Source organism: Dipteris shenzhenensis, chromosome 21 (genome assembly GCF_047967505.1).
Source record: "Dipteris shenzhenensis isolate YYH24624 ecotype China chromosome 21, Dip_SZ_1.0, whole genome shotgun sequence".
In the NCBI taxonomy this organism is placed as follows: Eukaryota; Viridiplantae; Streptophyta; class Polypodiopsida; order Gleicheniales; family Dipteridaceae; genus Dipteris; species Dipteris shenzhenensis.
In genome coordinates, this window is record NC_141616.1 from 409413 (window position 1) to 430714 (window position 21302).

The window sequence follows — 21302 nt, forward strand, 5'->3', positions numbered from 1 at the left end:
GAGGAGAAGGGGGCAGCGGGGGAGGGGAGAGGAGAAAGGGGCAGTGGGGAGGGGGGCAGCGGGGGGGGCTGGCGAGGGAGAGGGATGACGGGGGAGGAGAAGGGGGGCGGGGGGGCTGACGGGTGGGGGAGAGGTTGGGCGGGGAGGGAGAGGTAGGGGGTAGCGGGGGGGGGGAGAGGGAGGGCGGGGAGGAGGAAGGGGAGAGGGAGGGTGAGGGAGGAGGGAGAGGGGGCTGGCGAGAGGGGAGGGAGAGGAGGAGCAGCGAGGGGGGGAGAGGAGGGGGCAGCGAGGGAGAGGGAGAGGGAGAGGGGGCTGGCTGAGAGAGGGAGAGGGGGGGGCAGTAGCTCACGGGGAGGAGCAGCGGCTCTACAGTGAAAAAACTTACATCATCGACCCAGATCTCCAGTGCAGAGCTCTGATAGCTCTGATAGCTCTCCATCGTGGTACTGGAGATGGAGAAAGGGGCAGCGGGGAGGGGGGCAGCGGGGAGGAGCAGCAGCTCAACAGAGATTTTACATTTGGGGATATGTAGATATGCACAGGAATTTAGACTTAGAAAGGCCATTGAAAGGTTTTGTGCTATGGCAAATATCACCGTTCTGAAATAGTATTTGAGCTTGATTTTTCATTTTTTAATGTTGCAGGGATCTATAGATATTGGAAAAGATGCAGATTTTGTAATATGGGATCCAGAGACATCATTTTCTGTCAATGATGACTTCATTATTCATCATAAACATAATGTGAGTATGCTTCCTGATAAATTCGTATTTCATATGTACAGCTTCCACTGTGTAATGGATTTAATTTTACTCAGCAAAGGAAGGAAATGGCAAAGCTTGAATTTGTTTGGGGGACTTTGAATTTGAGTTTATGATCACAGATTACACCATATGCTGGAACCACAATGTTTGGAAGAGTTATAGCAACCTTTGTCAGAGGCCAACTGGTGTATAATGAAGGTCATCACAGTGCATGCCCATGTGGCCTTCCAATCATTGCTGCATAGGATCTTCATTGTTTGCAAACATCATGACATGTTATAAATATCTCCAAACATGTCCAAAATCTTTTCAAAGAAATCTATGAAGAATACTCACTTGCAAACAAGCAAAGAGACACCTACTGTTTATATCAATTTACTCCTCCATATCTAATGACGTTGGTGAGCTTCTTTGTCTCTCCTCAATATGTTGCTTATGTCCATGGTCCCATTGTCGATCTTCGTCTTTGGTGGCTGTAAGTTATGGAATCCCATGATATTCACATGCCAGGGGGATTTTCTTTACTATGCAAGATCAGAAATCCTTTCACCTTCTCAAACCTTGGCCAGTACTTGGACAGATACGGTACACACTTTGATGGCCATTTGGGCGACCATGCAGGGATCCTCTCGAGCAGCCTCCTCCAAGAGAGTTACTTTTCTCAGGGATTGGAGAGACTCTCCCTTCTTTGCTGAGACTTCTACAGGGTTGAGTTGGCATTTTTAGCTTCAGCCTTGGTTTCTTTCTACCTCGATTTTCTGAGGAGTTTTTTTATTATATGTTTAGCATGTTGTATTTCCGCACAGAGCTTGCTCTAGCGAGTTTCTTTCTTACTTAATAGAAGTCTCTTTTTTGAAAAAAAAAGAAATCCTTTCATCCTTATCGCCACTGCCCCAATTCAATAGTTCAAAATTTGTTACCCTTAGCTGCACTAATCTTGAAAGAATCCAATTATGTTGCTCTCTTCTGATATTATTGCTTTCTTCCCTACATGGCACAATTTTTAGTCAAATAGATGAAGTTGGTCAATATACGTACAAATGAAATTGCAACATTTATTATGTCATATAATTAGCTCCAATGTTCTTTTGCAAAGTCAAGATGTTCATAAGGATTTCCCAGATATTGTTGCAAGGATTTTTGTCTATCTATTTAGATTGAATTTGAACATTTTCACAAAAAGAACTTGTGTGAACTTCCTATGTAAAATATAATGCTGGAAGCTTCTGTGTCTAGTATATCCATTCAGAATGCTTGTGGACCTCAAACCCAGGAAACTATAAGTGCATAAATCCAACTGGGATATCTGGTAAAGATAGGTTTGGACTTACTACATTTTCAATTCAGGCATAGATTAATGCAAGAGTGATACATCGGAAAGGAGCAAATTGCAGCAAGTGTCGTTTTTAACAAGGTGAAATTAAATGATGCTAATAGGAAGGGGTTCATCATTCAGTGATTTTTCATGTATCATAATTAAGAGTAGTTGGTCTGGGCAGCTTTAGAACTTCTACTATGCATGCACAAGGAGGGCAGGATATCCTTTTCTCAAGGATTCACATGACTGTAATGTTCTCCTGGTCTGTGGCACGTGAGAGAAGGTAGAACTCCCATTACTCCCTGGCCAAAGGATTCTCTCTGTCATCCTGTAGGTCTTTGGGACTTGGCTAGTGAAACGGGTAAGTGTACTACTTTCGTATGCTCGCCCCAAGTCCCCCCCCCCCCCTAGGAGCATAATAGAAACCACCACACTCTAATGCAAGGAGAGGCGAACTGTTTCCAGGTAACAACATTTAAACTGGGGTCTAATGTTTGACACAGCACATTGAAGGCAGGATTACTGTCACCCACTACTTCATGTCTGCAGTAGTGCCATTATCATTACCATAAATCAGAGATGGTCAAATATTTTTGAGTTGCAACATGATGGCACTTTGGTCCTAGACCAAAACTACTATGACAACTTATTCATTGATGCTGACTAATGCATTAGCCTTCTCTCTTTGAATAGTCTCAATCTATTTGGCTATTATAAACAACAGCTCTTTGATTCTCATGCTTAATATAGTGGCACCTGGTTCTCATATTTCAGATAGGTAGGTGCATCACCTTAAAAATTCATACCCATCTTTGACATTGTCATTTTCATTTTCATGCTGAATGCCTCAAATCTATATGATGGGCATGCATGGTCTCCTCCCACCCACAAGCACGCTTCAAATCACCTAACTCCTTGTGGAAGAATCTATTATAATGCCTCATGCTGGGCATATTGCACTGTATTGCAGTCAATTAAGTTAAATAGAAACTTCCCACACAACCCCCCCTCCCCTCCCCTGCCCCCCTGCCCTCGAGTAAAAGACTTAAAGTAAGTACGAAAAAGACCACGAATGGTGTAGAACCCAAGGTTGAAATACATCATGCAGGACCCTTGGGTATTCCACCTGGGATTGCCCCAGGAAGAAAAAAAGGCCCAAAAAGCCTTCTTGTACACAGCAGCTCCCCTTCGACCTCGACCGGGGGGTGGGACAGCTCTTGTGCCTACTCCCCGAACTTGGCAGGGTGGTGGAAATGCTCCTCCATGATAGAGCGCTCCTCTTCGACAGAGTGCCCCTTCGGTACCGCCGCCTCTTGCCTCTGGTGCCTCACATCCCCCAACGGTACCCGCCACACTTCATTGGGTTCTGGTTTGTAGGCAGTCTCCACCCTCGTCAGTTTAGGAGGCCACTGTCCTCAACTCCACCTCCTTAGGAGCTTTGGAGTCTCCCATTCTGGTTGTTTCCAGTGTTCATCTCATGCTGTCCAAAACACTTCAGCTACAGTTGCAGCCCCAGTTGCAGCTTCTCCCTCGGACCCAGTGGTTGCCCCTCTCCTTGTCCCAGTGGTAACCCCTCTCCTTGACCTTGCACATTCTTTGGTTGGAGGGGCCTCCGTAGCTTTTCAGACACAGGGTTCTTAGGAGTCGTCTTTAGCTCCCCTCTTGGATAGAGGAAAGGGGGTTTGGTACCCCATTGATCCACTTCCCTTTAAAGGGATCCTCCCTACCCTGGGTCGAGCAGGAACTCCCTTTCAGCCCTGGCATATTTCCCCGAGGAGGACTTTGTGTCCTCTACTTTTGGTGAGGAAGTGATTGGGATTCCTGTTGACAGCGCGTCTTCTTCTTCATGTGGTAGGGTATTTTCTCCTGTTGATTTTATGTCACTTGGCTCCATCCCTCTCTCTTTGAGCAGGAAGTCTTCCCGTGTTGAGGGGTTTGTTTCCGCCACTAGGTCGGGTAAGATGTTCCATTCTACATCCTCCCGCCGATGAGGATTGTTAACTGGAACATACAGGGCCTTGGTCACCGCCATACACAGCTGATTCATAATCAGCTTCATCCAGGTGTTACTGGTGGCTCTATTGATGTTTTACTCTTGCAAGTGCACGAACTGGATGCTAGTGAATGTACAAAGGCAGGCAAGCTACTTTCAGGTCACACCTTTTGGTCACCTGCCTTTGGTACTAGGGGAGGTACTTGTATTTCAGTTTCAAATTCTTGTCACCCCTTGGTTGTTGGACATGGTATGATCTTACCCTCTAGAGCCCAGTGGGTTCTTCTTTTGATTGGGGGTCACAAGGTTGGACTCAACCTTTATGCCACCAATAGCAGAGGGGATCGTGTACTGTTTTGGAAGGAGCTACTCTCCTGGGCCCCCATTGCAGATTCATGGGTCATGGAGGGGACTTCAACATGGTAGAGTTACCCTCAAATAAAAAGGGGACAGAGAGGGTGGCATCCATTCTTTGGAGAAGGGATTCCTTCCTCTTCAATTTCAGTGGCAGAGATGTTTGTCTTGACGATGTTTTTCACACTCAGTCACAGCTACTCTTGTTTTCTTGGTCGAACAGCAAGCCGTAGATGCCTATCCATGCATGGATTGATTGTTGATGATTGAGCCTTGGATAGAGGAGGATCAGGTTGCATTGCTCTTGGGGTTTCCACTTTGGATCACTTTCCGGTGGTTCTGATGGTTTTCAAGCCGCATTTGAGAGGACGGTCTACCAGCATAAGGATTCTTGATACCCTTTATGGAGAGGAGGACCTCTCAGGGGCAGCTTTGTAGATTTGGGTTTCTCATGTGCAGGGTGGAGTACCCTCTCCTTCACATATGGCAGCAGCCCTCTCTGATATTAGTGACTTGTATCATCTAGTTGCTAGTACCAGAAGATGTGAGATTCTCAAGCGAGAGATTGGTATTCGCCAGTTATTGGTAGCTTTTCAGAGGGTAGAGCAGAAGAGGCCATTTGATGCTTGGATTCAGTAGGGCCTTGCAGCAGTGAGGGCTCATCAACAGATTTTGTTCGATCATAGAGCATAGTTTGCCTTTCATGCACGAGAGTCCTTCTGGATACAGATGGGAGGTAGAGTCAATAAGCAGTTCTTCTCTACTCATGGCCCTAGACATAGTAGAGAGAGTGTCTCTCAGCTTATTGACTCAGACGGAGTTTTGCAGTCAGATCCAGATGCCGTCATGTGCATAGCTATAGATTTTTATGTCTCCCTTCTTTCAGCAGATCCTGGTAGTCTGGTTGCAGATGATGCCAGACAGGTCATTTGGTAGTGTATCCCTAGGGTGGTGAGTCCATATGTGAGAGTCTCTCTTGACGCACCTTTTACCAACCTTGAATTTAGGACTGCTCTTCTTGCCCTTCATAAGGGTAAATGCCCAGGTTTAGATGGGCTTACACCCTCCTTTTTCTTGGGGATCACATCACCTCAGCCCTACAGGGCGTTTGGGACTCCGGTGGGATGCTTGGCTCACTTACAGAGGGTCTCATACATTTAATCCTAAAAGGGAGGTGCAAAAATTTAGTGTCGCAGTGGAGACCTTGGGCCTTGTTACAAAATCCTAGCAAAAGCAATTTGCCTACAGTTGCATTCCTTAGTCCTTGATCTTATTCATGATATGCAGACAAGGTTTGTTCATCGCAGAAGCATTTTGACAATATATTCTTCTTTTGGGAAGCTTCTGAGTGGGCAATGTAGAGCGGTCAAAAGCTTGCAGTTCTACTCCTAGACTTTGAAAAAGCCTATGACAGGGTAGATTGGGACTTCGTGGAGGGCACCCTTCATCACTTTGGATTTTCAGATGCATGGATCAGAGGGGTCTCAGTCTTGTATAGGTCAGCCCACAGCCAGGTGCTCATAGGAGGGGTTAGGGGAGCAGATCAGTCCGTCAGAGATGCCCTCTTGCCCCTTTTCTTCTCCTCTTTGTGGCTGAGGCTATGAGCATTTTTCTCAGGTCTCGAGCTAACATTATTGGGCTCAAACTTCTGCTCAGACGGGAAGAGGACCTCGTGGATTACGAGTTAGTAGATGACACTGCTATCTTCTTGGAGGCCCCCCCTCAGACTCTCACTGTTTGAGGGGAGGGGTTCCTATCCTTCCGGAGGTGTTACCGGAGGCCAAAGGCCACTGGCATGAGAAGCATGAGTTTTGCTATGCTTTAATGCAATGGATCGTGCAGAGCGCACCGTTCAGTAGTGTGCGAGTGTCGTATGCTATACTGCAGTGAACGACGACGTGAACGACGACGTACGAGTGTACTATGCTAAATGACAATCACCGGTGAACTCCACAACATAAGCAAAATAAGAGAATCCTACACTAGTGAACAATCCCCATATCGAGAAGAGATAAGAGAGATGAGAAAGTGACCGAGTTGGCCAATGTACATATCACTGGACGTGTCCCCAGGTCACAAGTCGCAAGTCACAAGAATACACAAGTCGCAAATCACAAGAATACACAGGTCTATCCCCATAGTAGACAAAGGGTACACACAAGTCTCTCCACATTCTCTCCTTGGCGAGCTCGTAGCTCTAGCCTCTATCTCTCCTCACTCTCCTCTCTTTCGCTCCCGTGCCGAATGCCGAATGCCCCTTTTTCTCTCTCTCCCTTCTCCTTCATCCTCATCCCCCGCCTTAGAGGGTCCCTTCTTCGCTGAGAATCCCCCCTCTTTCTTCCCATTGGTCATTCTCTTATCTCCTTAGCTGTTGAGGATAGCCGTTGCGCCGCTGTCTCTCTTGATGGCTTCGACGACTTTCTGACTCCCTGACTCGCCAGCCTGATGGTGTAAATTCTCCATGTGTAGGTGAGCTGGTTCACCGCATCTCTTGATGGCTTCGGCGACTTCCTGACTCCCTGACTCGCCAGCCTGATGGTGTAAATTCTCCATGTGCAGGTGAGCTGGTTCACCGCACCACTGCACCACTGTATCACTGAACCACTGTGTAAATATAAATACTCCTGACTGCTCCATGTGCTAAGCTCACTCTCCATGTGCACAGCTCTTGATGAGATCACTTTGGACACGATACTCCTGGTTGACCTGTGGTTGACATGTGTCGACCTGTGGTTGACATCCTCGGACAGTACTCCTGGATGAACCCGTGTGATCGCGTGGCTAACTTGTGTTCACACATGGTCAACATGTGGTCAACAGATGTCGTCATGTGGTCAACGCCTGTCGACAGGTGGTCGTGTGATAAGGTAACAGTTTCCCCCGCCACGATCATTCACTGTCCCGGTGAATAGAAAGGGAGGACGAATCCGTCAAAGAAAAATAAAAATGAACTTACAAACCATTGATATGGTGATGGAGTAGGAAAAGGAAAGAGTACAGACCATGTGGTTGGCCGTGGGAGTAATCCAAGATTTGTATTAAGTTGAAACGTGAAAAATAAACTGGTGCATGATAAGGGACAGCATGGAAAATTGCAAAAAAAAACTGAGTACATCTTGAGGTAAAACACTGATATTTACAGTGAGGGCCAAACAGCTTGGCAAAATCTAACAGTGCAAAAAAAAAAAACCCAAACACCAACAGCCATGTATCAACCCTTGTATGATATTACTGAGGGTGGTAAACAGCAGCCTGTTCCTCTGCCTTCTCCTCTTCCGCCTTCGTATTTGGCTCTGTGTTTTGATTGTACCTGTGGGGGGCAGATAGTCAGAGCCTCCATGATCTGAATCAGAGGAACTCAAAAAGGGGGATAGCTCCTCATCCGATATGATAGTGATCCTGTTGGAGGGAGGTGAATCTGCAGCTGCTCGAGGTCGTTTCGAAGTGCTCTGTGGTGTAGACCCGGCACCCAGGTCATCAATGGTGCGTTTGCCAAGTGATGCCATGGAAGATGGTCCCGATCCTGTCGTGTGGCCTGCTCGAGCCCGATGGAAGTCAACGAATAAAGTATCGCGGGGTAATCTGGGTTTGTACTTGTGGCGAGAGGCACAGGTAGGCATGAACGATGGCGTCGTATGGAGAGGAAAAGAGTACGGAGGGGGTGTCGATGTCGAGGTCTGGAGAGGCAAGGAGGGAGGAGGTGTTGATGTCGAGGTTAAGCCCGGAATCTGCTACGAGAGAATACTTTAGCAGAGCCTCCAGTGCAGGCCCATGAGTGCAGGCCATGCTTCGATGGAGAGGAAAAGAGTGAGGAAGGGGTGTCGGTGGAGAGGGAGAGTAAAAGGACGGATGTAGACTAGGGGGGAGGAGGGGGGGCTGGAGCTAGGAGGGGAGGTGATGCAGAGGGTGTAGGGAGGAGAAGGGGGGAGAGTTGCTCCAGAGAGGGGGACGTAGGCAAATAGAGGGGGGCTGCGCAGGAGAGAGGGGGAGGGGCAGGGTGGTGGGTAAAGGGAGAGCGGGGAGGGGCTGTTGCGCAAGAGAGGGGGAGGGGACTGTTGCGCAGGAGAGGGGGAGAGGGGAAGGGTGGTGGGTAAAGGGGAAGAGGGGGGGGGGCCTGTTGCGCAGGAGAGGGGGAGGGGACTGTTGCGCAGGAGAGGGGGAGGGGGGAGCGTGGTGAGTAAAGGGGGAGAGGGGGGCTGTTGCGTAGGAGAAGAGGAGGGGGGAAGGGAGGGGGGTAAAGGGGGAGAGAGGGGGGCCTGTTGCGTAGAAGAGGAGGAGGGGGGAAGGGGGGTGGGTAAAGGGGGAGAGGGGGGGGGGGGGGGCGGCTGTTGCGTAGGAGAAGAGGAGGGGGGAAGGGAGGGGGGTAAAGGGGGAGAGAGGGGGGGCTATTGCGTAGAAGAGGAGGAGGGGGGAAGGGGGGTGGGTAAAGGGGGAGAGGGAGGGGGGCTGTTGCGTAGGAGAGGAGGAGAGGGGAAGGGGGGTGGGTAAAGGGGGAGAGGGAGGGGGGCTGTTGCGTAGGAGAGGAGGAGAGGGGAAGGGTGGTGGGTAAGGGGGAGAGGGGGGGGCTGTTGCGTAGGAGAGGAGGAGAGGGGAAGGGTGGTGGGTAAGGGGGAGAGGGGGGGGGCTGTGGCGTAGAAGAGGAAGAGGGGGGACGGGTAGTGGGTAAAGGGGGAGAGGGGGGGGGCTGTGGCGTAGAAGAGGAGGGGGGAAGGGGGGTGGGTAAAGGGGGAGAGGGGGGGGGGCTGTTGCGTAGGAGAGGAGGAGAGGGGAAGGGTGGTGGGTAAGGGGGAGAGGGGGGCGGGGGCTGTGGCGTAGGAGAGGAGGAGAGGGGAAGGGTGGTGGGTAAAGGGGGAGAGGGGGGGGCCTGTTGTGCAGGAGAGGAGGAGGGGGGAAGGGTGGGGGGTAAAGGGGAGAGGGGGGGGGCGGTTGTGCAGGAGAGGAGGAGGGGGGGGGGGGGGCTGTGGCGTAGAAGAGGAGGAGGGGGGAAGGGGGGTGGGTAAAGGGGGGAGGGGGGGGGGCTGTTGCATAGGAGAGGAGGAGAGGGGAAGGGTGGTGGGTAAGGGGGAGAGGGGGGGGGCTGTGGCGTAGGAGAGGAAGAGGGGGGACGGGTGGTGGGTAAAGGGGGAGAGGGGGGGGCTGTGGCGAGAAGAGGAGGAGGGGGGAAGGGGGGTGGGTAAAGGGGGAGAGGGAGGGGGGCTGTTCAAAGGGTGGAAAGAGAAGGTGTTTGTAAGAGAGAGGTAGGAGTTGGATAGAGGGTGGAAAGAGAAGATGTCTGTAAGAGGGAGGTGGAAGTTGGACAGAGGGTGGAAAGAGAAGGTGTTTGTAAGAGAGAGGTAGGGAGTTGGACAGAGGGTGGAAAGAGAAGGTGTTTGTAAGAGAGAGGTAGAAGTTGGACATAGGGTGGAAAGAGAGGGTTTTTGTAAGAGAGAGGTAGAAGTTGGACAGAGGGTGGAAAGAGAAGGTGTTTGTAAGAGAGAGGTAGGGAGTTGGACAGAGGGTGGAAAGAGAAGGTTTTTGTAAGAGAGAGGTAGAAGTTGGACAGAGGGTGGAAAGAGAAGGTGTTTGTAAGAGAGAGGTAGAAGTTGGACATAGGGTGGAAAGAGAAGGTTTTTGTAAGAGAGAGGTAGAAGTTGGATAGAGGGTGGAAAGAGAAGGTGTTTGTAAGAGAGAGGTAGGGGACATAGGGTGGAAAGAGAGGGTTTTTTGTAAGAGAGAGGTAGAAGTTGGACAGAGGGTGGAAAGAGAAGGTGTTTGTAAGAGAGAGGTAGGGAGTTGTGGACAGAGGGTGGAAAGAGAAGGTTTTTGTAAGAGAGAGGTAGAAGTTGGACAGAGGGTGGAAAGAGAAGGTGTTTGTAAGAGAGAGGTAGGGAGTTGGACAGAGGGTGGAAAGAGAAGGTTTTTGTAAGAGAGAGGTAGGGAGCTGGACAGAGGGTGGAAAGAGAAGGTTTTTGTAAGAGAGAGGTGGAAGTTGGAGAGAAGGTAGAAGGAGAAGGAGTTTGTAAAACAGGATGAAAAGGGGAGGCCATAGTTAGAGAGAGAAAGTGACACAGAGTGAAAAAGGAAGGCCGCATTTTAAGGGTGGTCATTTAGAGAGAGATAGTGGCATGGGATGAAAACAAAGTGGTCACACTTAGAGAGAGAAAGTGGCTCGGGGTAAAAAATGGAGGGCTCACTTAGAGAGAGAAAGTGACACTCGGGTGGAAAGAGAAGGACCCATTTAGAGAGAAAAAGTGGCACCAAGGGGAGAGAGGAGGAGCCATGTAGAGAGAGAAAGTGGCACTAGGGGCAGAGAGGAGGACCCTTGTAGAAAGAGAAAGTGGCCCTCACTCAGAGGGAGAAGATGTCACCAGGAAGGAGAAGGATTAGGAGGGTGTTTTCTCATTGATCATGGTACCTCTTGATGCGTGACCCATTCACCGGGGCAGGTAGAAGTCTGCCTTCTAAAGTGGCCAAGTAGACTCCGCCACTTGGGATAAGCTTGGCAATGAGAAATGGACCTGTCCAACCACTCACAAACTTAGGTTTGTGTTTGAGAAACTTACTGGAATACAAGAGTACTAAATCTCCGACTTTGAAATTCCTTTTTCTGAGGTTCCGGTCATGCCAAGCTTTTTGTCGCTTCTGCCAAACTTCTTGAGCGAAAACTGCTTCACGTCGATGCTCTGCCAGTGCTTCCAAATCCCACAAGCGTTCCATTGTGCAGGCTTCAAGGTTGTCATTTTTGTCTGGAAGAATCCTGTGAGTGTCAAGATGAAATTCATAAGGCATAATGGCCTCCAGTCCATAGACCAGCTCGAAGGGTGAATACCCAGTACTCGCCTTGTAAGCCGTTCGATAGGCGAATAAAGCAGCTGGAAGTACGTCGTCCCAATCGGCTAAAGAATTTAGGCAAAGTCGATGCACGATCCCGCACATTGTGCGGTTTTGAGCTCTCAGCTAGACCATTGGCACGTGGGTAATAGGGAGATGAAAATTTGTGAACTATTTGAAGCAGGTGAACTAGTGCAGCAATGGTGTCATTTAGGAAGTGAGACCCTCTATCACTTATCAACTCAACAGGACAACCAAACCGAGAGATGATCTGGTCATCTAGAAATGTGGCTACTACCTGGGCTGCACAGTTCTTGACTGCCTTGTTGGCTTCGACCCATTTGGTTCCATAGTCGGTGGCAAGCAGAGCATACTTGTTCCGTCGGCGTGTGGCAGGAGAGATGGGTCCAATGAAATCCAATCCCCAGCGATAGAAGGGAGGCACCGGAGTGAATGGTTTGAGAGGGAGGTACTCACGCCTTGTAGGCTTGGGGCCTGCTCGTTGACATGAATCACATCTGGTCACATGAACATGGCAGTCGCGGAAGAGCTTGGGCCACCACAACCCTGCTCGCATGATCTTACGAGCAGTAGCATCTGAGGCCATATGCCCTCGACCTATGCCAGCATGTGCCTCTTTAAGAATGGATTGTGTCTCGTGCGGAAGCACACACCGTCTCAAGATCTGATCCTTCCCAAGCTTGTACAATTGACCTGCAATCAACTTAAAAGGAGCAGCTTGAAGGATCCGTTTGCGTTTCTCTGTTGGAGTTAATCCTGGAGGAAAGCCACCTGTAGACAAGAGGTGTACTATGTTGGCATACCATGGTGGGAAGCAGTCCACCGCAAATAGGCATTCATCAGGTAGTTCTGTTATTCCGAACAAGCCCGCATCGGGTAAGTCATCGGTGATACCACTGGCTGGTTCCCCGGAATGTAACCTGGACAAGTGGTCTGCAGGTTGATGCAGTCTCCCAGCCCTCACCACAATGTCGAATTCAAATTCTTGAAAAAGAAGAATCCATCTGCTTATCCGGCCACCAAGAGTAGGCTTATTCAATAAATACTTAAGAGCTTGATGATCAGTGATGATCACAAACTTGTTGCCCAAGAGGTAGTGACGATACTTGGTCATGGCATAAACCATGCTGAGGCCCTCCCTTTCTGTGGTACTGTAATTGCGTTCTACTCCATTGAGTTGTCGACTCGCGAAGTAGATCGGCAAATCAATCTTGGTATCCTGGTTAGGTTGAGCCAGTATAGCACCTACTGCCCACCCACTAGCATCCACATGGACATGAAAAATTACATCCCAATCGGGCTGCCTGAGGATGGGGGCCTTCACGAGGCGATGCTTCAGATCATCAAAGGCTAGTTGTTGTGGGGTGGCCCAGACAAACGATCGGTCTTGATGTAGGAGTTCTGTCAGTGCAATAGCAATGTCGGCATAGAAACGTATGAACCTTCGGTAATATCCTACATGCCCTAAGAAGGACTTCACCTCTTTGGGTGTACGAGGGATGGGCAATGAGATGATCACCTCTACCTTTGCGGGATCCATGGTCATGCCCTCAGCAGAAACAATATGACCAAGGAGAACACCTCGGAGTGCGAGAAAGAAACATTTGTCAGGGTTCAAACACAAGCGCACTTCTCTGCACTTATCAAAGACCCATCTCAACTTATGTAGATGATCATTTTGTATGGCCGGATCAAGATGGGAGGCCGATTTACCATTAAAAACAGAGAAGTCATCTAGAAATACCTCAAGAAACTTGCCGATATTCTCTTGAAAGAGTTTGGTTACGAGTCGTTGAAAGGTTGCCGGGGCATTACATAGTCCAAAGGGCATCATTCGTCGGTAGGCATATGTTCCCCATTGAGTGACAAAGGTAGTCTTGGGCTGATCCTGTTCTTTCACTCGGACTTGGTTGTACCCGCTATATCCATCCATGAATGAGTATAAAGCATGTCCTGCCACTGTCTCCAACACTCTATCTGTGAAGGGAAGGGGGAACCTATCACGTCATGTTGCAGCATTCAAACTCCGATAGTCAACACATATTCTAAGTTTGCCGGTCTCTCTTTTGGGTACAATGACAATTCCACTGACCCAATCGGAGTAATCCACTGGGTAGATTAATCCTGCTTGCTCCATTTTCTGTATATCTGTTTGGACTGCCTTGCCGTAGTTGGGATTCATGCGGTATGGACCTTTAATCACAGGGTCTGCATCGGTATATAAGTCGATGCTATGCTCCATGAAATCAGCGGGCACCCCCTTCAGATCCTTGTAGGACCAAGCAAAGACATCCACAAATTCTTTAAAAAGGTCGGTGACTGCAGCTAGAAGATAGTCATGTTCCCAGACCCAAGTGGCTAACTTCAAATGCCTGGGTTGGTCCTCACTTCCAATGTTGAGATACCGCCAGTTCCGTGCCTCATCAACAGGGGCAATGCATTGGGATGTTGAGGTACTTGGTTCACCCATTCTCAGTCCTGTATGTGCTGGAGTATCTTCAAGGGGAAAGTCCCCCTCCACTTCTCTCAACCAAGATGAGGGGTAAGTAACTAGGGGGTTCTCAGGCATTGACTGAGATGTAGAATCAGTAGATGTTGCAGATGTTGTGTGCCTTCGATGCCTCGGTGACTGTTTCAGCATGCCCCGGTAAGGTAAGCCTTCCACCTCATAAGTGGTTTCCGGAAGGTCTTGAATTGAGGGGTGGTCGGCTTCTGATAAGAAAAGGTCAAGCAAAGTGAGATCGGCCATGTCCTCATCTCTGTATCCGGTATGCACCCTGGGTCCGCCCAAGACCTCAAGCTGTTGGTGGTGATTCTCCTCAAGTTCAGCAATGTCTATATCACTTTCTTCTAAATCACTATCATCATCAGTCTCGTCTTCATTAGTGTTCCTGTCTTCTCTATTACCATCATTGCACTTAGCAGTACCATGGTTGTACACCGTAGTACCATGGTTGTGCACCGTAATACCATGATTGTACTCTGAAGTACCATTGGTGGGTTGTGCACTACTAGCCTCATCCCTAGTAGATCCTTCATTGTATCCTATAGTATAGTCAGCATCATTTTGACCAATGTCTCCATGTCGGCCACTAAACGATCCTCAATGTTTACTGCAGTACCATCATTGTCCTCAGTACGATCTGTGGTGTCCACTGTAGTACCCCTAGTGACCATTCTCTTATACATGTGTGGACTATTGCAAAGTCCAAAGGGCATCCTTTCGTAAACTAGTTCAGCCAGACCCTGTCATTCTGGGTGCATTTCTGATACTGCAAGTAGGTGGTCTTCTTGATCTTCTTGTTGGCATAGTTCCACCATGTTGACCGCTAATGAGCCCAGGGCTCCCATCCAATCCAAAATGACAGCCTCCTCGTCTTCTTGATCAGCCCGATCCAACAAGTAGGTCAAACTTTCAAATCCTTCTAGGGTTGTCTCCTCATTGATATCTTGGTCACCACCCCTGGGCCAGTCCCCACAGGCCCAATGCTCCTCTTCGACTCCGGCTTGTTCTTCAAAATCCTCCTCTCCTAGTTCTATTGGTATATGCCTTGCCTGCCCTGTTTCCATATCTATTTCGAGGGATGTCGATCCCAGGGGCAATCGAACTTCATCAGTTGACCAATCCTGAATGGCTTTTGAAGACCACAACCATGGCCTACCAAGAAGTAGAGGGTAAGTTTGTTCATTTTCGGTCATATCAAGGACAACAAAATTGGAGAGAAAATTTACTCCACCAATCTTCATGTGAACACCTTTGACTGCACCCATTGGTTTTACTCTGCGTTGATCAGCCATGCGTACCTGAAAGTGAACATCACTTGTCAACTTCAACCCTAGTTTTTGGAGTGTACCTTTCGGCATAATGTTCACAGCCGCCCCACCATCGAGGAAGACGTCCTTCAGCTCCACTCCATGGATCTCCACGGTGAGCTTGGGACTTTGTTCACAAGTGAGGGCAGCGTAGGCAGAGAAGTGGTCCGGTGTAGACCCATGCTGAGCCGGTAATGTCTCTGGTGTTGGCCCACTCGGAGTAGATCCCTTGTGTCGACCTCTTGGGAGGCGATTCAGAAATGTAATAGTCTGATGCTTGATTTGGGGGGACAATAGACAAAGTTGTCGTAGAGTGAGGTTGGGTTTGAAACTCATAAGATCTTCAAACAAGGAGTAGTGGTGGACACTAGCATTAGCCTTCTGCAACTTCATCCTTCTAGCCTCTGGCCGAGGGTCGAAGCTTACACGAGGATGTGGATGTAGGTATGAACTGTGAGTCATTGTCTCCAGTGGTTTCTCTTCCATTACTTCTTTCCCTTTTTCCTGGGCACGACTAGGTCTTGTCCCCATAGCCTCTTCTCTGTTGAGTGCTGTTGGGGACAAAGTGGGAGGACCTACTCGTGCCTCCTTATCCCAGTACTGTCCGAGGGTTGTCACTTCTGTTGCAAACCTCACAGTTTTGGACTTGCGGGACGGAAGCTGAGGTGTGCTACCTTCATCTTCAGAACCTGTTTGAAGATCTCTCGTGACACCCTTTACTACCTCCTGATACCTCTCAAAGGCATAGATTGATCACCCGAGGATGAGGCACTCCCAGAGTTAGTGGTTGACCTTAATGGTTGTGGGCCCTTCCAGTTTGTTTCTGAATCACTATCAGAAGCCAGCATGGGTGGTCTATTCCTGGGCGTACTGTGTACCTTGGAGGAGGAGAATGACCTCGGTGGGGGAACACTTGTCAAACTCATTGGTGCTGAGGTCTCTGGTGCTGACTCTGAGTCACCCTTACATTTGTCACCTTTTGTATGTGACCGTGTCACAACGCCCAACACTGCGTCAATCAAATGGGGATTGTTGCCCTCCCCCGCCACTACTACATCAACCATATTCACTTGGGATGCGGGTTCCACTCTTCTATTGGGACAATCTCTGGTGTAGTGGTCGTTTGTGTTGCACTGTGTACAAGAGGGTCCCCCGAACAGCTGTGTACAATCATCTTGGTAGTGGCCGTACTCGCCACATCTATAACACATGATGGGTCTTCTAAAGTTTGTACCTCTGCCTGCACCTCCGCGTCCACCTCTGAAACCACCCCTTCGACCGCGTTGATAAGAGGGTCCATAGCCACCTCCTGACATAGGTGGTTGGTACGGGGCATAGTATGGTTGAGGATAGAAATAAGGGGAACCAATTGAATTGGGGGCAGGAGCTTGGAGCAAAGGGGGAGTCGGAAGCAATGGAGGTGGCATGACAGGAGGAGGAGGTGGCTCAGATGCTCGTGCAAGAGGGGGAGCAGAAGATACTTCTGCTGGACCAGAAGTTATGGGTACCGTTCTGTTGACTGCAGCAACTAGAGGTTCCCCCGAGGTATACTCTGGAAGAAGCTTCCTTAATCCTTTGAGGTACCTACACTCAGAGGCATCATGTCCATGGATCTCACAAAATGTACAAAATGAGGTAGAAGTAGGTACCTTTCGCTTGGAGGGGCACTCCCAGTAACCATGGTTAGAACCCTTGCATTCGGTGCACCAAAGGCCACTTCGAATTTGGGCCTCAAAGGACGATCGGCCATCCACCTTTATTCTATCTTTCAGGCCTTCTTTGATTTCTTCTAACTCCTTCTTGAGTTGCTGCCATGCGGATGATCCCTCCTCTCTTGGGAGTTGGGTGGTCGTATTCGTTGATGAGACAAAGCTTAACTGTGACCGTTCCATCTTGACAGCTTCTTTTAGGAAGTCTTGAAGTGAGGCATGTTCGGGGAGTTTATCCACCAACCTTATAGCAATGGAAGGGGGTAATGCTTTCAAAAACCATCCCTTCATGACAGCATCATTAGGTGGCACAGACATCTTTGCCGCCAAGACCCTCATCCTTGTGTACATCTCAAAGATGCTTTCTCCAGGCTTCATGGTGTCAGTGGATAACTCTTGGACAATCATGTGTTCGAATTTTTCCAACTTGAAAGTACGTAAGAATTCCTCCCTTAGGTCTGTCCACGTCTGGAAGTGGTCCGGAGGAAATTGACTGTACCATACATCCGCGGCATCCTCCAATGACGAGGGAAAGATGTGAAGGAACGCATGCTCATTCTCCACACCTTTAGCTTTACGTGCTGTGAGGAACTTCCTCACATGAGCTTCCACATTCTCATGGAGGTGGCCTTTGAACTTTTGAGTCTTCACGTGGACCTTGTTGAGTAGCTCAAGAAGTCTAGCTCTGTCTGGGGGACTGAGAACGGCCATCCCCACCCGAGAGGTTGGAGAAGATGCAAGAGTTGGAGGGAGTCCCGATGGGGCTGTAATGAGTGTTGGTGTTCCCAAGGAGGAGACCACCCCGACAACTCCTCCTGTGGAGGACCACAATGGGGAAGTCACTACTGATGTAGTCATAGAGGGAGTGTACCCAGATGGTAGCATGTAAGTGGGAGGTCTCGGTGTTGCAGAGGGAAAGGATGAGAACATGGAAGATGTGGGGGTGAAAGAGGATGGGAGAGCATTTGGGAAAGAGAGGGACGGAGCTGAAGTCATGGATGAGTAGGCAGAAGGGAAGGAAGGAGGTGGTGGAAAAGGCAACACCGGTGTGGATGGAAAGGGAGATGAAACCATCGTGGCAGGTAAAGGCATGGCTGGAGCAAAAGTATCCCCCAATGGGATAGATGTAGAAGAAGGATTAGCTAGGAGCCCAGAGCTATGCATAACAGATGAGGTAGCAGCTTGTCCACAAGAGGTCGAGGCGGGAGTAGATGGAGTCACCACTCCGGTAGAAGAGGTGGTTGATGAAGACATCGTTGCAGGAGGAGGAGAGGGGCTGCCTTGACCTTGATGAGTCCTTGAGGAGCCCTCGTCCTTAGTACCCTCTTCTTCTTTCACCTGTTCTCCGCTTTGCACTTCTTCTTCTCCGGAGTTTGGATCAGACCACCAGGGTTCCTGTTGATCCAAGTCAATGAGAGTGTCGATGAAGTTACTTGCTCTCGCTACTGCTCCAGTGGGCTCACTTTGTGCTCGAGTTGAGGGCTTCGCAAACTTACGTCGCACGTAATGCTTCTTGTACCTAGTTTGGTCTGCCGGAAGTCTTTTCTCCACTCTCCTCAAGTACCTCCTAGTTCTCTCACTAGCTCCTTCAAAGGTTTCAGAACTACTCGGCATAAGACCTCTCTCTAGGACCCTAGATCACCACTTCACTCGTGCTACTCAATACCAGCAGTGTCCCACCGTGATCGCCATAAACTGTTTGAGGGGAGGGGTTCCTATCCTTCCGGAGGGGTGTTACCGGAGGCCAAAGGCCACTGGCGTGAGAAGCATGAGTTTTGCAATGCTTTAATGCAATGGATCGTGCAGAGCGCACCGTTCTGTAGTGTGCGAGTGTCGTATGCTATACTGCAGTGAACGACGACGTACGAGTGTACTATGCTAAATGACAATCACCGGTGAACTCCACAACATAAGCAAAATAAGAGAATCCTACACTGGTGAACAATCCCCATATCGGGAAGAGATAAGAGAGATGAGAAAGTGACCGAGTTGGCCAATGTACATATCACTGGACGTGTCCCCAGGTCACAAGTCGCAAGTCACAAGAATACACAAGTCGCAAATCACAAGAATACACAGGTCTATCCCCATAGTAGACAAAGGGTACACACAAGTCTCTCCACATTCTCTCCTTGGCGAGCTCGTAGCTCTAGCCTCTATCTCTCCTCACTCTCCTCTCTTTCGCTCCCGTGCCGAATGCCAAATGCCCCTTTTTCTCTCTCTCCCTTCTCCTTCATCCTCATCCCCCGCCTTAGAGGGTCCCTTCTTCGCTGAGAATCCCCCCTCTTTCTTCCCATTGGTCATCCTCTTATCTCCTTAGCTGTTGAGGATAGCCGTTGCGCCGCTGTCTCTCTTGATGGCTTCGGGACTTTCTGACTCCCTGACTCGCTAGCCTGATGGTGTAAATTCTCCATGTGCAGGTGAGCTGGTTCACCGCATCTCTTGATGGCTTCAGCGACTTCCTGACTCCCTGACTCGCCAGCCTGATGGTGTAAATTCTCCATGTGCAGGTGAGCTGGTTCACCGCACCACTGCACCACTGTATCACTGAACCACTGTGTAAATATAAATACTCCTGACTGCTCCATGTGCTAAGCTCACTCTCCATGTGCGGAGCTCTTGATGAGATCAGTTTGGACACGATACTCTTGGTTGACCTGTGGTTGACATCCTCAGACAGTACTCCTGGATGAACCCGTGTGATCGCGTGGCTAACTTGTGTTGACACATGGTCAACATGTGGTCAACAGATGTCGTCATGTGGTCAACGCCTGTCGACAGGTGGTCGTGTGATAAGGTAACACTCACTTCCTTCAGGACGCTGATTTAGATTTCACATGGATTCAGAGGGATGTGTCGGTCAGGTATCTAGGATGCCGGTTGGTTTGGGTATCTCTTCTTTGCAACAGTTTGCTCCTGTGTTGGAAAGCATTAGGAGGAAACTCCTTTTATGGAGTTCAGCTAGAATGGACCTTGCATCCAGATTGGTGGTTGTGAACTAGGTTTTGCTAGCCACAGCCTAGTATGTGTGCTCATGTTGGTGTAGTTCCAGAGATTGTATCACTCAGCTCATAAGGCCTATCGGGAATTTTTTATGTAGCGGGCTAGATGGCACTACAGACACTATTGCCAGAGTAGCTTGGGACACCTTGATCCTTCCTACATAGGAGGGGGTCTAAACATCATAGATCCAGACTTGCAATGCAGGGCCTTGGTTTGCAAGTTTGTGGGTTAGAGGACTTATCCCTGGGGATGAGCCTTGGAAAATTTTCTTCATTCACGGTATTCAGGCTTGTAGCCCCTCCTGAAGGGGAGATTGGATGGACAGCACCAGATGGATCTTCACCTCAGCCCGTCTCAGGTCTTTTTCCTCCCTACTTATGGTTGCGATTCTGAAGGCTTCGGCCAGCTTCAAAAGTACCCTTCGGAGAGTTCCTCCCTCCTCTATCGACGAGATTGACAGGCAGCAGCCGATTATATGGAATGACAATATTCTTGATGAGCATGGTAGGCAGCTTGGTATGTCTCACTATATGCAATGGTCCAGGTTGGAGAGAGGCCCTGCCGCCTCCGTAGGTTCTTGAAAATCCTTCAAGAGGCTTCTGGAACTTCACCAATAGCAAATGGTTAGTCACCTCAGAGGATGTGCAAGGAGGATACTTCAGATTGATGCTGCCCTTCCCCTTGATTGGGTGGATACAGATGACAGACCCGTTGTTTGCTCCGTGTGGATGAGGGCTTTCTCGAGGACAGGCATTCCTCTCCAGGTTATAGCTTTTTTTTTGGGAGCACGCGAGGATGCCTTGGTTTTTGATGTATAGGTAGGTGGTAGGCTGGTTATTTCTTCAGAGGATTTCTTTTTGGCATGCCTTTTCAGCTTGAAAGGATCATGGATCAGGGCAAGGACTCTGCATGACATATTGATCTGAGCCCTCGTCTTTCTCTTTCGGGTTCTTGGAGGTTGTGGCTCTTTAGAGGAGTCCCCATAAAGTTTCTTCAGGAATGGATTGTTGGAGGGAACTAAGAAAAGAGCCTTCCTTTTTTTGGTTACACTGTCAGTAATGCCAGGATGTTCTAGATCAGCTGTAGAGGTTGGAGACCTTCCAAGGCCCGTCATTGGGAGAGTTACTAGGTTTTCGTTGATTTGCAGAGAGTCTTCTGGCGGAGGCTTTGGAGACCCTGAAGAAAGATAAAGGTCACTCTATTTTTTTGTCTTTTTATTCATGGAGGGATTGTAGTGAACAGGTGGAGATCTGGATTTGGGGTAGACCCTACTTATCCTAGGTGCTCATCTGCTAATGAGTCGATTCATCATTGTCTATGGGATTGCAGGCATGTAAGAGCCATTTGGATGGGAATTGCCAGTATCCTTAGTACTTTTTCTCCTTCTTGTTTCTTCATGACGTGGGGATCAATGGCTTGGCTCTCCCTGTCAAAGCCTCAGATCCTCTATGAGTACCAGGATGCCTCTTGGGCCATTTCGATTTAACGTCACCTAGTCGATACTTACTCTCTGGAGG

The 21302-nt window shown here is 49.2% G+C and overlaps 1 protein-coding gene across 1 annotated transcript in view; it reads left to right on the top strand.

The window, feature by feature from the left end:
• Positions 1-1591, top strand: part of ALN (allantoinase) — a 282875-nt gene extending 281284 nt beyond the window's left edge. The window contains exons 14-15 of the mRNA XM_087392293.1: positions 645-743; positions 884-1591. Coding sequence (XP_087248419.1) covers positions 645-743; positions 884-1009 — 225 coding nt within the window. The 3' untranslated portion in view covers positions 1010-1591. The remainder of the gene's footprint in view (positions 1-644; positions 744-883) is intronic.
• The last annotated feature ends 19711 nt before the right edge of the window (positions 1592-21302 follow it).